Below are 15,881 nucleotides of genomic sequence, written 5' to 3'. Positions count from 1 at the left end.
CTCTCTCTCCCTCTCTGTTCCTCTCTCTTTCTCTCTCTCTCTCTCTCCCTCTCTGTTCCTCTCTCTTTCTCTCTCTGGATATTGCTGAATGATGCTGGTATTTCTGCATGACTGACAGAGAGAGGGGGCAGGTCCTTCTGCTTTACTTCCAGGGACTGGGGCATGCTTTGAATGACATCACTTCCTCTGTGGGAGGGGCTTCTCTCTTGTTTGGCCTGCCAGTATCCTGCTATTATTTTTGGCTTGGTAGTTGTGGAGGGAGAGGGGGGAGAGAAGTGCGTGTGTGTGTGTGTGTGCGCGCTTGCCCGCGTGCGTGGGTGGGTGTGCGCGTGTGTGTGTGTATGAGGCCGCTCATCTTACAGTCATCTGAGAACTGTAACACAGAAAGTGGCTGGTGAACCAAAATAACTGTTTGTTGTCCCCAGTGCCACCCATCAGTGTGGTGTGTGTGTGTCTGACCTGGAGCTCCTCTCTCCTCTAGGGCAAGAGAGCAGAGAAAGGCCAGGGGTCCTGAGAGCCCACGAACCAGTCCAACACAGAGCCCCCTCATCCTGTGAGCTCCTCTACACCCTTCTCTTCCCTCTCCTCCTCTCCCTTCCTCCCTCGGTCTCACAGGGGCAACTCTCTTTTCCTCCCTCTCCTCATACCACTCTCACAATGGGACTACTTCACAGTCCACACTCCTCTTCTCCAAACAGACTGCTAACAATGAGGATGGAGACATGGCAACTATATCACTGAGACAACACAGAGACAACTCTCCTCTCTCTCCTCCCTCTGTTTCTGTGAGACAAACGCTTCCCAAACAGACAGGTACACATCAATATCTGGGAGACTGCTCTGATGAACGTATGGACCTGGCTCTGGCCACAGCATCGCTTTACTTTCCTCTTCCTCCAGATCACAGAGAGGAAACTACACTACCCTGCCTGGCATCTTTGCACTCTTCACAGATAGATCAATGTTTTCTTCAAGAGCAGAAAAGAACAAGAAAAGAAGATCAGGATGCAGCTGAAGATGCACATTTTTTTATCGAACATGTTCGATACGGAGAATGGGATGATTGGTTTTCTCATATGGGCAACATTTGCATTGACATGCATAATCTATATTGGACCTGTTGTACATGCTGTATAAATGATACATTTTAGGAAAGGAAAACATAAACCAAATATCACTCCCATATCCTGTATGCATGCACTGTTTTTCACTAGCTCTTCTCCCATGGCTTTTATGGCAGTTGGCAAAGTCAATGTGATCACCACACTCTGATTGGCTAACTAGACAGGTCAACCAGTCCCCCAAAGAGAAGTACTACACTTGAATGTAAGAAGAACATTAACAGATAGGGGTTTAGATGTAAATAACAGTGTCTTAATTTGTTATATTGACTTGTCTATGAAGTCATTCTCTGAGGCAGCATTTTGCTAGCCTGATGTGTGAGTCTGTGTTTGTTGAATCTAATGCATGTGTTTGAGCTGTGAGCTCCTGCATGCGAACCAAACTTGTTTGTTTTGTATTTATGTGTAGTGGTGTCTCACTTCTGTCCTCATTGACTATCTCTACCCTGTGTTTATCATGTGCTCTATGTAAGGAAAATAACCTGGGTTTTCTGTTTTTATTTATGTATTATTTATCTATTTTTTTTATTATTTACCTTGTTATGTTCTTTCATTTAATTTACAGTAAGAAAAGGGCATTTTAGCCCGAGTCAGTTTTATCCCCCTATTGTGTGGTAATGTGTGACATATTCAGTTCAGATGGTTATCTGTCTCTGTCAATTTGTTCTTAACATGAACTTCAAAAAGCCACATATGGTTTTGAGGAGAGTGTCACATTGCATTGCCTTGACTTCTTATAGTCTGTGAGAAGTCCCTATACTTACTATACGCTAGCCCCTGTCTAGGACATGGGTCCCTATATTAGCCCTTATAGAGTTTAGCCCAACCCATATTTTTGACTATTGAGCGTCTCTGTACATAAATGACGAGGTAAGGGTATATATGGAGACCCTGGATCTTTTCATGAGAAAAGACTGTATTTAAGAATATATATTATTTTACTTCTATAACAACAATATGAGCAGATAGAGACCCGGGTATACAGGACAATTGTATTGTTTGTAAATAATGTAAATACTAACCATGGATCTATGTGCATGAGAAAATAAGACAAAGAAACGGGGCAAGAAAATCAACATACATTTTTTTGTGGCTATGGACTGTAAGAGGATTTGAACTACTTTACAAGTGTTTGATATAAGTGTTATTGAAGAACATTTTGCTAAAGCATGACATTGATGAAATCTTATGTTAAAACAAGTGATATAAAGAATAAGGGCAGAAAGCAAAATGTATACACATCATGCTTTTGATTTCAGGCTAGCAAGAATGAAATCATTTTGCTAGTGGTGCCAATTATTATGAATTCTACTTTTCCCTAGGACCCTAGGATTAGCGCAGGAGTTTTTCCTGACCATGTGGTCACTTGTTCAGGAAAAACTCCTGGTACAGGAGGTAAAACATACAAGTATTAAATATACTGTACACAGTCATCTCAAGCAAATGAAGGGTGGGAAAGCAAGGAGAACTTCATAATCTATTCTTCTAAAGTGTACACAGAATGAGTTCCTGTCAGGTGTCAAAACCAAACAAACTGGTGATGGGTGATGTTTCTGTTAGTGTGGTCCTCTGTGGCTCAGTTAGTAAGAGCGTTGTGCTGGCAATGCCAAGGTTGTTGGTTAATTTCCTGCAGGGATCACACACATACTCAAAATGTATGCCCTCACTGTACTGAGTAAGTTACTTTGGATAAATGTGTCTGCTAAGTGGTATATACTTTTATGTTAATGCAATTGCAGATTTGAAACTTTCATCTCTTAGCTTCAGACAGATGTTTTCCCCTTCAAATTCCCCAGCATGTAATTGCCAATAGTATGGCACGTGTTACAATGAGGCGTTTCCTTCCCTGGAGTGTCTTACAGATTTGCTTTGACTGAGGATTATGACCAGTTTGGTTAGAAAGTGCCTACTCATATACAGAACGTGCAAGCTAATATCAGGAACCCACTATATGTCTCCAAACAAGTTAACCCATTCTCTCTATAGTTTCCCAAATTGTGTGTGACGATTATTCTACACAGAAGATTGGCGCCCAGTCTTATTTTGAACTCTAATTTGTTAGTGATTTTCTTTCTGCTTCCTATACCTAAGTGTTTATGCATTCAAAATATTCCATTGTTAAAAGACAGTGACAAGATGGCTATAGCAGAAACAGACTGATACTAGTGCTTACTAGTGCCTCTAAGCAGATGATGTATTTTACTCCTCCTACCAGGTAGACACTGAGTAGTGGATCCCAGCATACATTACCATGGTTCATTTGGGTTGCTACATTATTTTAAAAAATCCATAGCTCTGATTTGCCCCCTACATGTATTTATTAGTGAGAAGGAAACATGGACAACGTTTCAATCCTCATTGGGATCTCAGTTAGGTTGCCAGATCATGCCATATCTCTGACTGGGCTGGTTGATATATTATAGGCTAAATTCTGCATGGCACATTCACGCCCATTTTACAGTAATGGCAGTACATGTAGGCCTAGACACTGTCATATAGATACCTTGGGTTAAGTCTTTAGTGAGATGTAGAGCACAAGAAACCCTCTTTCTGGAATTCAACTGTTGTATGGTCATTCTCAAGATGCAAATATCCGTTTTGAACATTGATAAAGTGTATTCTTCTGCATGGAAATTGCACGACATTTCACTTTATTTATCATCTGTTCAGTCCTGGCAGTAATGTTCTTCCAACGTTCTTACATAAAAACATATCTTAGCTGGAGCAAACTTCACATACACAGACAGAGACATGCACACGACTCACTCGGTCGTCTCACAATCTCCAATCTTGCACACACATCACACTCTCTCTTTTATTTTTTCTTAGGGAGCAGTAACTCCCTCAGATTTAAACTCAGGGTTCTAGAATGGCTTGGGGGTATGGAGTAGGCCCTGTGTGTGTGTGCGCGCGTGTGTGTGTGTGTTAATCAGCCAATTGTGATTAGGCTATACCTCCTCTTTCATAAGATGACAGTGGCGATGACCCCACAGAGAGCTGGCAGACTGAGGTCTTGTTCACAGGGAGTTGGCCTGAGATGGGTGCCACACACATCCCATCTATAAAGGACTTCCACTTCCAAACACATGAGACACAACATATAACATATATAATACAAACATTTGAATATATGTAGAGCCTCACAAAGAAGACAATAATATCCTCTCTAGGGCCCGGAGTGGTTTTCCTGACCAGGAAAAACTCTGGGCATAGTCATTATGGCCCAGGAATTATTCATGTTGGAAAGGCTCTCCAGCCTATCGCTGTTTCACTCTGTAGTCAACTCTTGAATGCGCTTAATCATTTTATACCCTGGCCTGGAACTGTGCCCTCCAACCACATCACAGCTACACTAACAGAAACACAGAGAGGGGCTGCTGTTTAAAGGGGGTGAATTCACACTGGATAAGGCTTTCCACTGAAACACACAGAGCAATAAACAAACATATACATTTTCTAAATGAGGATCTGTAAATTTAAGTAAGCGTAGAGATCAGTTTGTAGAGAAAAACATAAGCTATGTCACAGGCAACTTTGACTTCCTCCAAGGAAGTGGGCCACATTCAGTAGCCGAACGTTGCAGATAGAAATGCTATGAATATAGCTGACATGATTCCTTATTCTACATGTCAGAGAGGCAAGTTTGTTCTACATGCCATATTTCTATCTGAACATAACAAAACGCTGCGTCCTGCTGAACTCGCTCCTGGGCAAGCTGCACAGAGGTGACCTTTGACCCACAGGTTAAAGGTCAAATAAGAGATAAATTATGAAATACAGGCCGTAGTTATAACGGGCTATGGGCTAACATCACTCTGCATGTTTAAATAGTGCTAGCTAGACTTCTCCCTCTCTTTCTCTTTTCCTCTCTCATCCCTAGCTTTGTTCCCTCCTATTTTGTGTTCTTCATGCCCCCTCTCTCTTTATCTCTCTCTCTTTCTACCTCTCTTTCCCTCTTTTGTAAGTGAATTTTTTATAATGTGCATGTATACGCATCAATAAATAGTTGAATATGTTTTTAAAAAGTATCTTCTGCTGCTGAGGCCATGCAAAGTGTTTTGAATTGCCCTTATATGTGGAAAATGTATTTTGAATGCTTTACATAATTTCTGCTGTAAAATGAAATCTGAGTAAAAAGAAAATTTGCACTTTACTGTAATGGTCTGATGTTTATTTTATTGTCAGTGTGATTGTACGACATTTAAAAGAAACTGGGCTACAAATTGTTTATCATATCTATGCTACGTTTTTGTATTTGTAGTATTTCCAGAAATACTGTTGAAAATTAAGTCTCTGGTAATTCTGTCCATGGGCCTATAATGAAGTAAGTTGAGGCATTGAAGAGACTTTATTTCCTTGTTGAATAATGATTTCATTTAAAGTAACTATCTAGTGAAAATCTCACTTTTAAAAGCTCTTAGGGCTCGATTCAATCCGTATTGCGGAGGTTCAGCGTTACAACGTGATTGAAATGTAAAGGCAATGTTCCCGCATTAGCAGAGACTGCATTCACGATAAACACTGCATATGTTGGCTTTACTTTTCTATGGTGCAATCTGTAATGCTTCAGCGAAACAGATTGAATCGAGCCCTTAATTTGTTAACTCATACCCAAATAATGTTGTTGACTCATCCTGTACTTGAAGTTGTGGCCAAAGCATACATTTTAGAAGGGGAAAAAACACTTTTAAAACCCTACCTCAAACATTTATCTCAAACAGCTTGCTATTTCCTGATAGTGGATGACGTCATGTTTTTGACCAAGATGTCTCACTGGCTCATTGGCTGTTTACTTGTCATTAATATTTTTATTGATATGCCCACAACATTCTGTCACAGAGTTTATAAACCCTGAGGTACAACATCACCAAGCTTGCGAAGCAGACCAGGTTTGAGAAGTCATTGAGAGAAGTGAATTTTCTCAATCTCAAAGCACAACCTAGATTCGAGACCAGTATCTTAAGTAGTTGAACATGTTATTACTCCAACCTCGTGAAAGTAACTAACTGACACATTTTCATTTTCTTCAAAAACAACTTTATATCGAAGGTGTGCCTTTGATTTGATGGCCTGCATGTGCTCAGTTTGCGCAAGACAACCGTTAGACCCGATGACGGGTTTCTACGCATGAACTTAGCTAGCCAACGACATCGCCTACAAGTGTGATCAGTGACTGGAGAAGCAGTTTCTGCCTATCTTTACAATGTACTGTCTTTGATTCTGTTGTTGGGGTATGCCCACATCATTCAAACACAGAAAAGCTGCTTTTTAACATACCTAATTACCAGTTTTTGGAAGAAAACTATTTCACTCATATTGTAATTAATTATAGATCATATTTAATAGAAATCTGGAAACACTGGACAGCTGCTTTAAATCCATGTGTATGTATTGCTGACTTCATGTGCTCATGGGAAACTGGGAAGTGGGAAGTGGTCAATCCAACATGATTGTGTTGAAGTGCTTATGAAGTCGAAACAATTCTTCAACCAATAAGACTTTAGCTAGCTTGATAAACTAGCTAAAATTGCTAATAATAAAGTTAGCTAGCTTTCTTAGCATTGACAATATGGTCAGATTAGCTACATTATACATATTCATAAGGTTGTAATTGTCGAACACTGATTTGTTATCATCTGTTGGTTAAAAAGGTAAAATGTCACTGGTGAAACGTCACAACACGACAACTCAGGTAACAACATTTTCTCCGAGTTTCAAACTTGTAATTCCGATTAGGAGGGTTATTCAAGTGAAATTTTCCACTGCAAACTTGGAGCTTCCGATAACTCCGACAGCACGTGAACGCTGCATAATTCCATTCTCATTTGCCACGTTTACGTGCTAGTCGGAACTAGGAAACTTGTATATTTCCCGACTTACTAACTAGTTGAACGCGGCATGTGTATAACTACAACCAGTTAGCAAGTTGGACATTTCAGAGTTTCCTATTTCCGACTAGCAGGTTAACGCGACACTACATCACCCTTTTACCCATATTAGACTGTGTTTACACAGGCAGCCTAATTTTTATATTTTTTCACTAATTGGTCTTTTGACCAATCAGATCAACTCTAAAACAAGCTCTGATGTGATTGGTCAAAAGACCAATTAGTTTGAAAAAAGATCAGAATTGGGCTACTTGTGTAAACACAGCGTTGTATGCCTATTCAAGACAAAGGAGATGATTGTGGACTACAGGAAAAAGAGGACCGAGTACGCCTCCTTTCTCATCGATGGGGTTGCAGTGGATCAGGTTGAGAGCTTCAAGTTCCTTGGTGTCCACATCACCAACAAACTAACATGGTCCAAGCACACCAAGACAGTCGTGAAAAGGGCACGACACAACCTATTCCCCCTCAGGAGACTGAAAAGATTTGGCATGGATCCTCAGATCCTCAAAAGGTTCTGCAGCTGCACCATCGAGAGCATCCTGACTGGTTGCATCACTGCCTGGAATGGCAACTGCTCTGCCTCCGACCGCAAGGCACTACAGAGGGTAGTGCGAACGACCCAGTACATCACTGGGGCCAAGCTTCCTGCCATCCAGGACCTCTATACCAGGTGGTGTCAGAGGAAGGTCCTAAAAATCGTCAAAGACTCCAGCCACCCTAGTCATAGACTGTTCTCTTTGCTACTTCATGGCAAGCGGTACCGGAGCGCCAAGTCTAGGTCTAAGAGGCTTCTAAACAGCTTCCACCCCAAAGCCAATTTTCTATGGGGTTGAGGTCAGGGCTTTGTGATGGCCACTCCAATACCACTCCAAGACTTTGTTGTCCTTAAGCCATTTTGCCACAACTTTGGAAATTGTCCTCCTCATGATGCCATCTATTTTGTGAAGTGCACCAGTCCCTCCTGCAGCAAAGCACCTCCACAACATGATGCTGCCAACCCCGTGCTTCACGTTTGGCATGGTGTTCTTCGGCTTGCAAGCCCCCCCCCCTTTTTCCTCCAAACATAACGATGGTCATTATGGCCAAACAGTTCTATTTTTGTTTCATCAGACCAGAGGATATTTCTCCAAAAAGTATGATCTTTGGTCGCATGTGCAGTTGCAAACCATAGTCTGGCTTTTTATTGGCAGTTTTGGAGCAGTTGCTTCTTCCTTGTTGAGCGGCCTTTCAGGTTTTGTCGATATAGGACTCGTTTTACTGTGGATATAGATACTTTTGTACCTGTTTCCTCCAGCATCTTCACAAGGTCCTTTGCAGTTGTTCTGGTATTGATTTGCACTTTTTGCACCAAAGTACGTTCAACTCTAGGAGACAGAACACATCTCCTTCTTGAGAGTTACGACCTCTGCGTGGTTCCATGGTATTTATACTTGCGTACTATTGTTTGTACAGATGAATGTGGTACCTTCAGGTGTTTGGAAATTGCTCCAAAGGATGAACTAGACTTGTCTACCATTTTTTTCTGAGGTCTTGGCTGATTTCTTTTGATTTCCCCATGATGTCAAGCAAAGAGGCACTGAGTTTGACGGTAGGCCTTGGAATACATCCACAGATACACCTCTAATTGACTCAATTGATGTCAATTAGCCTATCAGAAGCTTCTAAGACCATGACATAATTTTCTGGAATTTTCCAAGCTGTTTAAAGGCACAGTCAACCTAGTGTATGTAAACTTCAGACCCACTGGAATTGTGATACAGTGAATCATAAGTGAAATCTGTCTGTAAACAATTGTTGGAAAAATTACTTTTGTCATGCACAAAGCAGATGTCCTACCCGACTTGCCAAACCTATAGTTTGTTAACAAGAAATTTGTGGTTGAAAACGAGTTTTAATGACTCCAACCTAAGTGTACGTAAACCTCCAACTTCAACTGTAGTTATTTATAGGATGACACTTCTTCAATGGATAAGCCACCAGATGTGACAATGCTAACATTGTCTGGCAGTGTTCTAGCACTGGTGAAGGTTATGAATTAATTTTTTTGTATATTCAAGACCAGTTTGAGACCATAAAGGGAGGCCTGCTGTGATTTAAAGCAGTCTGGAGCTATTCAACAGCCTGAACCAGAGAAGGAGCACATTAATATATATAACTGTATAATCTGCATATAGATGTAACTTTGCTGGTTGCATCCCATTTCCCAAATCATTAATGCAAATGAATCTAATGAAACCCTGGGGCACACCTCTATTAATCTCAAGAAAGCTAGACTTGTGATTGTCAGTATATACACAGTGTTCTGTCAGAAAGATAGTTCCTAAACCAATTTTCTGGCCCTTCACTGAGACCAATGTTTCTGAGTCTAGCTAGCAAAAATCCATGGTCATCTGAATAAAAGGCCTTTGATAAATCCACAAACAGAGCAGCTGTCACGGCCGTGAAAAGAAGAGGACCAAGGTGCAGCGTGGTGAAAGTACATTTTCCTTTTATTAATAAAAATGACGCCGAAAAAAACCAATAAACACTACAAAAACAAACCGTGAAGCTGAAGGCTATGTGCCCTAAACAAAGTCAACTTCCCACAACACAGGTGGGAAAAAGGGCTACCTAAGTATGGTTCTCAATCAGAGACAACGATAGACAGCTGTCCCTGATTGAGAACCCTACCCGGCCAAAACATAGAACTACAAAACATAGAACATAGAATACCCACCCCAACTCACGCCGTGACCAAACCAAAATAGAGACATAAAAAGGATCTCTAAGGTCAGGGCGTGACAGCAGCACAATGTTGCTTTTTATCAAGTCCAATAATGATGTAATTTGCCATAGCTGCAGTTGTGGTGCTGTGCCCCGATCTAAAGCCAGACTGAACCCCTCTCAGTATGTTCTTTTCAATTAACACGTTTTTTAACTGTGAGTTCACTAGGGATTTATAGACTTTAGCCAGGATAGGAGGTTTGGAGATAGGATGATAGTTATTAGCATCTGAGGGATCTCCATTCTTTAGCAGTGGGATGACATAAGCTGATTCCCAAATGCTGGGTATGGAATTGGTCAAGAGACTCAAGTTGAAAATGTGATCCACAGGTTCAGTAATAATAGCAGCTGCTACCTTTAAGAGGTAGGGGTCCAGGTTGTCTGGACCTGCAGACTTTGTAGTGTCTATTGCCTTTAGTGCTTTATAGACATCAGTATAAGAAACAGGCTCAAAGTTAAAATGGTTCACATGAGGGCCTATATCATAGTTGACTGTAACAGAGCTTACATTAGAGGCCTGGGCCTCACCATTATCAACAACTGAACCAGCAGATATGAAGTGCTTGTTAAGAAACCCTACAATATGGGCTTTATCCTTCACTTCATTAGAATCCATCATTAAATGGTCAGGAAGGCCAGAGGACTATGGGGGTGATGAGCTTTGAGCGCACTATGGTATTGAACGCTGATCTGTAGTCAATGAATAGCATTCTCACGTAGGTGTTCCTTTTGTGCAGGTGGGAAAAGGCAGTGTGGAGTGCAATAGAGATTGCATCATCTGTGGATCAGTTGGGGCGGTATGCAAATTGGAGTGGGTTTAGGGTTTCTGGGATAATGGTGTTGATGTGAGGCATCGGCAGCCTTTCAAAGCACTTCATGGCTACAGACGTGAGCGCTACGGGTCAGTAGTCATTTAGGCATGTTACCTTGGTGTTCTTGGGCACAGGGACTATGGTGGTCTGCTTGAAACATGTAGGTATTACAGACTCGGTCAGGGACAGGTTGAAAATGTCAGTGAAGACACTTGCCAGTTGGTCAGCGCATGCTCGGAGTAGATGTCCTGGTAATCCATCTGGCCCTGTGGCCTTGTGAATGTTGACCTGTTTAAAGGTCTTACTCACATCAGCTACGGAGAGCGTGATCACACAGTCGTCCGGAACAGCTGATGCTCTCATGCATGCTTCAGTGTTGCTTGCCACTTTCACAACCCTGTGAAGATTATCATTATTTATTTTATCTGTAGCCTAATTAACTGCATGCTTCCACAACAAGTCATAGTGAGAGGACCACACAACATGTCATTGCACGATTCCAAGTTAACTTCAATCAATCAAATGTATTTATAAATCACTTTTTACATCAGCAGATGTCACAAAGTTCTATACAGAAACCCAGCCTAAAACCCCAGACAGCAAGCAAAGCAGATGTAGAAGCATGGTGGCTAGGAAAAACTCCCTAGAAAGGCAGGAACCTAGAAACAACCCTAGAGAGGAACCAGGCTCTGAGGGGTGGCCAGTCTTGCTGTGCCGGGTGGAGATAGTACATGGCCATTATGTCCAGATTGTTCTTCAAGATGTTCAAACATTCATAGATGACCAGCAGGGTCATTCAGAGGTTGAGACAGCAGATGTGAGAGAGAGAGTCAAAAAACAGCAGATCCGGGACAAGGTAGCACTTCTGGTGAACAGGTCAGGGTTCCATAGTCGCAGGCAGAACAGTTGAAACTGGATTAGCGGCACGACCAGGTGGAATGGGGACAGCCAGGAGTCATCAGGCATGGTCCTAGGGCTCAGATCCTCCGGGAGGGAGAGAGAGAGAGAGAGAAGTATACTTAAATTCACACAGAACACCAGATAAGGTTGGATGGAATCCTGGTTGGTGAAAGTGATTCAAACTGTGGAATCATGCCATATTTGGACTAGATCATTTTAACCAAGGTCAGAATGTTGTTATATACATTCAACAAATATCAGTTGAAATCACACTGTGGATGTATTATACTTTCAATTGCATTGGGGGCATACTTACAGTACGTATATATTTATTGTCATTTAGCAGAGGCTCTTATCCAGAGCAAATATCCTACCAACGGGCCATCAAAAACTGTAATATCCTATGTTTCACGGAATTGTGGCTGAACGACGACATGGATATTCAGCTAGCGGGATATACACTGCACCGGCAGGATAGAACAGCACACTCCGGTAAGACGAGGGGAGGCGGTCTGGGCATATTTGTAAACAACAACTGGTGCAAGTAATCAAAGGAAGTCTCTAGATTTTGCTCGCCTGAAGTAGAGTATATTGTGATAAATTGCAGGCCACACTACTTGCCTAGAGAGTTCTCAGCTATACTTTTCGTGGCTGTTTATTTACCACCACAAACAGATGCTGGCACTAAGACCGCACTCAGTCAGCTGTATAAGGAAATAAGCAAACAGGAAACCACTCACCCAGAGGCGGCGCTCCTAGTGGCCGGAGACATAAATCAGTTCTACCAAATCTCTATCAACATGTTAAATGTGCAACCAGAGGGTAAAAAATCTAGATCACCTTTACTCCACACACAGAGAAGCGTATAAAGCTCTCCCTCGCCCTCCATTTGGTAAATCCGACCACAACTCTATCCTCCTGATTCCTGCTAACAAGCAAAAATTAAAGCAGGAAGCACCAGTGACTCGGTCTATAAAAAAGTGGTCAGATGAAGCAGATGCTAAACTACAGGACTGTTTTGCTATCACAGACTGGAACATGTTCCGGGATTCTTCCGATGACATTGAGGAATACACCACATCAGTCACTGGCTTTATCAATAAGTGCATCGAGGACGTCGTCCCCACAGTGACTGTACGTACATACCCCAACCAGAAGCCATGGATTACAGGCAACATTTGCACTGAGATAAAGGGTAGAGCTGCCGCTTTCAAGGTCCAGGACACAAACCCGGAAGCTTACAAGAAATCCCGCTATGCCCTGCGACGAACCATCAAACAGGCGAAGCGTCAATACAGGGCTAAGATAGAATCATACTACACCGGCTCCAACGCTCGTCGAATGTGGCAGGGCTTGCAAACTATTACAGACTACAAAGGGAAGCACAGCCGCGAGCTGCCCAGTGACACAAGCCTACCAGATAAGCTAAATCACTTCTATGCTCGCTTCGAGGCAAGCAACACTGAGGCATGCATGAGATCGTCAGCTGTTCCGGACGACTGTGTGATTACACTCTTCGTAGCCGACGTGAGTAAGACCTTTAAACAGGTCAACATACACAAGGCTGTGGGGCCATACGGTATACCAGTACGTGTGCTCCGGGCATGTGCTGACCAACTGGCAGGTGTCTTCACTGACATTTTCAACATGTCCCTGATTGAGTCTGTAATACCAACATGCTTCAAGCAGACCACCATAGTCTCTGTGCCCAAGAACACAAAGGCAACCTGCCTAAATGACTACTGACCCGTAGCACTCACGTCCGTAGTCATGAAGTGCTTTGAAAGGCTGGTAATGGCTCACATCAACACCATTATCCCAGAAACCCTAGACCCACTCCAATTTGCATACCGTCCAAACAGATCCACAGACGATGCAATCTCTATTGCACTCCACACTGCCCTTTCCCACCTGGACAAAAGGAACACCTATGTGAGAATGCTATTTATTGACTACAGCTCAGCGTTCAACACCATAGTACCCTCAAAGCTCATCACTATGCTAAGGAACTTGGGACTAAACACCCCCCTCTGCAACTGGATCCTGGACTTCCTGACGTGCCGCCCCCAGGTGGTGAGGGAAGGTAGCAACACATCTGCCACGCTGATCCTCAACACTGGAGCTCCCCAGGGGTGCGTGCTCAGTCCCCTCCTGTACTCCCTGTTCACCCACGACTACATGGCCAGGCACGACTCCAACACCATCATTAAGTTTGCAGACGACACAACAGTGGTAGGCCTGATCACCGACAACGACGAGACAGCCAATAGGGAGGAGGTCAGAGACCTGGCCGGGTGGTGCCAGAATAACAACCTATCCCTCAACGTAACCAAGACTAAGGAGATGATTGTGGACTACAGGAAAAGGAGCACCGAGCATGCCCCATTCTCATCGACGGGGCTGTAGTGGAGCAGGTTGAGAGATTCAAGTTCCTTGGTGTCCACATCAACAACAAACTAGAATGGTCCAAACACACCAAGACAGTGAAGAGGGCACGACAAAGAATATTACCCCTTAGGAAACTAAAAAGATTTGGCATGGGTCCTGAGATCCTCAAAAGGTTCTACAGCTACACCATCGAGAGCATCCTGACCGGTTGCATCCCTGCCTGGTACGGCAATTGCTCGGCCTCCGACCGCAAGGCACTTCAGAGGGTAGTGCGTACGGCCCAGTACATCACTGGGGCTAAGCTTCCTGCCATCCAGGACCTCTACACCAGGTGGTGTCAGAGGAATGCCCTAAAAATTGTCAAAGACCCCAGCCACCCCAGTCATAGACTGTTCTCTCTACTACCGCATGGCAAGCGGTACCGGAGTGCCAAGTCTAGGACAAAAAGGCTTCTCAAGCCATAAGACTCCTGAACAGGTAACCAAATGGTTACCCGGACTATTTGCATTGTGTGCCCCCCCCCAACCCCTCTTTTACACTGCTGCTACTCTCTGTTTATCATATATGCATAGTCACTTTAACTATACATTCATGTACATACTACCTCATTTGACCCGACCAACCAGTGCAGTACCATTGGCTAACCGGGCTATCTGCATTGTGTCCCACCACCCGCCAACCCCTCTTTTTACGCTACTGCTACTCTCTGTTCATCATATATGCATAGTCACTTTAACCATACCTACTACCTCAACAAGCCTGACTAACCAGTGTCTGTATATAGCCTTGCTACTGTTATTTTCAAATGTCTTTTTACTGTTGTTTTATTTCTTTACTTACCTACACACACATACCTTTTTTTCACACTATTGGTTAGAGCCTGTAAGTAAGCATTTCACTGTAAGGTCTACACCTATTGTATTCAGTGAACGTTGATTTGATTTGATTGAACTTTCAGGAGTGAGTGCATACCTTTTCATTGGATACTAGTCCTCCATGGGAATGGAATCCACAACCCTGGCGTTGCAAGCACCATGCTCTACCAACTGAGCTACAAGGGAACATCTACAGCCTAACCTATAGATGTTGTACCCATGAAATGGGGTAAAGGCCCACTCAGTGACACTCACAGTACACAACTGTGTAGAATTTACACAAATATTCGCATCTTCATTCTTATTGCAGGACTTTGACTGTGGGAAATCATCTATCCAGTCAGTCTATAGTGTGTATTGGACATTCAAAATGCACTGTACAGCCTAACCATGCAACACCCAAGTCCCGCAATAATTGCTATGATGCTAATATTTGTGAAACTCTTCACAGTTGTGTTCTGTGTCACCGAGAAGGCTGATACCACATTTAATGGGTTCACAATCTCTAGCTTAGACTGCACAGTCCAATATGAATGTTCAATACACACAATAGGTCATACAGGTGCTCCTGAGTGGCACAGCGGTCTAAGGCACTGCATCTCAGTGCTTGAGGTGTCACTATAGACACCCTGGTTTGAATCCAGGCTGTATCACAACTGGCTGTGATTGGTAGTCCCCATAGGGCAGTGCACAATTGGCCCAGCGTCATCCGGGTTTGGCTGGTGTAGGCCTTCATTGTAAATAAGAATTTGTTCTTTACTGACTTGCCTAGTTAAATAAATAAAAATAAATACAGTGAGCTGATTTCCCACAGATAAAGTTCCCCAATAAGAGCTAAGATGCTAATATTTGTGGGAACTCTACACAGTTGTGTTCTGTGAGTGTCAATGAGTAGGCTGAAACCTCATTTCATGGGTGCAACATCCATAGGTTAGGCTGAACACAGTGTATATAAGTATGCTCCCAAGGCAATTCTAAAGATTAATAGATCCACAGTGCGATATTAACTAATGTTTGCCTTTTGTTGTATTTATATAACAACGTTCCCGAGCTTGTTTAGCATTAACTAATCCAAATAGCATGATTCCACTATTTGTATCCGTTTAAATTACTTTCAATTGGGGATTTCAT

At 42.8% G+C, this 15,881-nt stretch overlaps 1 protein-coding gene across 2 annotated transcripts in view; it reads left to right on the top strand.

Moving 5' to 3' along the window:
* The window catches only part of camta1b (calmodulin binding transcription activator 1b), a 28,336-nt gene extending 23,062 nt beyond the window's left edge, over positions 1-5,274 (top strand). For both annotated transcript variants that reach the window (XM_023996500.2, XM_023996501.2), the window contains one exon: positions 482-5,274. In XM_023996500.2, the coding sequence (XP_023852268.1) occupies positions 482-557 (76 nt within the window). In that variant the 3' untranslated portion in view covers positions 558-5,274. The remainder of the gene's footprint in view (positions 1-481) is intronic.
* Positions 5,275-15,881: the final 10,607 nt, after the last annotated feature.

The sequence above is a fragment of the Salvelinus sp. IW2-2015 genome, linkage group LG11, assembly GCF_002910315.2.
Source record: "Salvelinus sp. IW2-2015 linkage group LG11, ASM291031v2, whole genome shotgun sequence".
NCBI classification, from domain to species: Eukaryota; Metazoa; Chordata; class Actinopteri; order Salmoniformes; family Salmonidae; genus Salvelinus; species Salvelinus sp. IW2-2015.
Note: the sequence above shows the minus strand (reverse complement) of the source record. Positions and strands in the feature narration are given on the sequence as shown.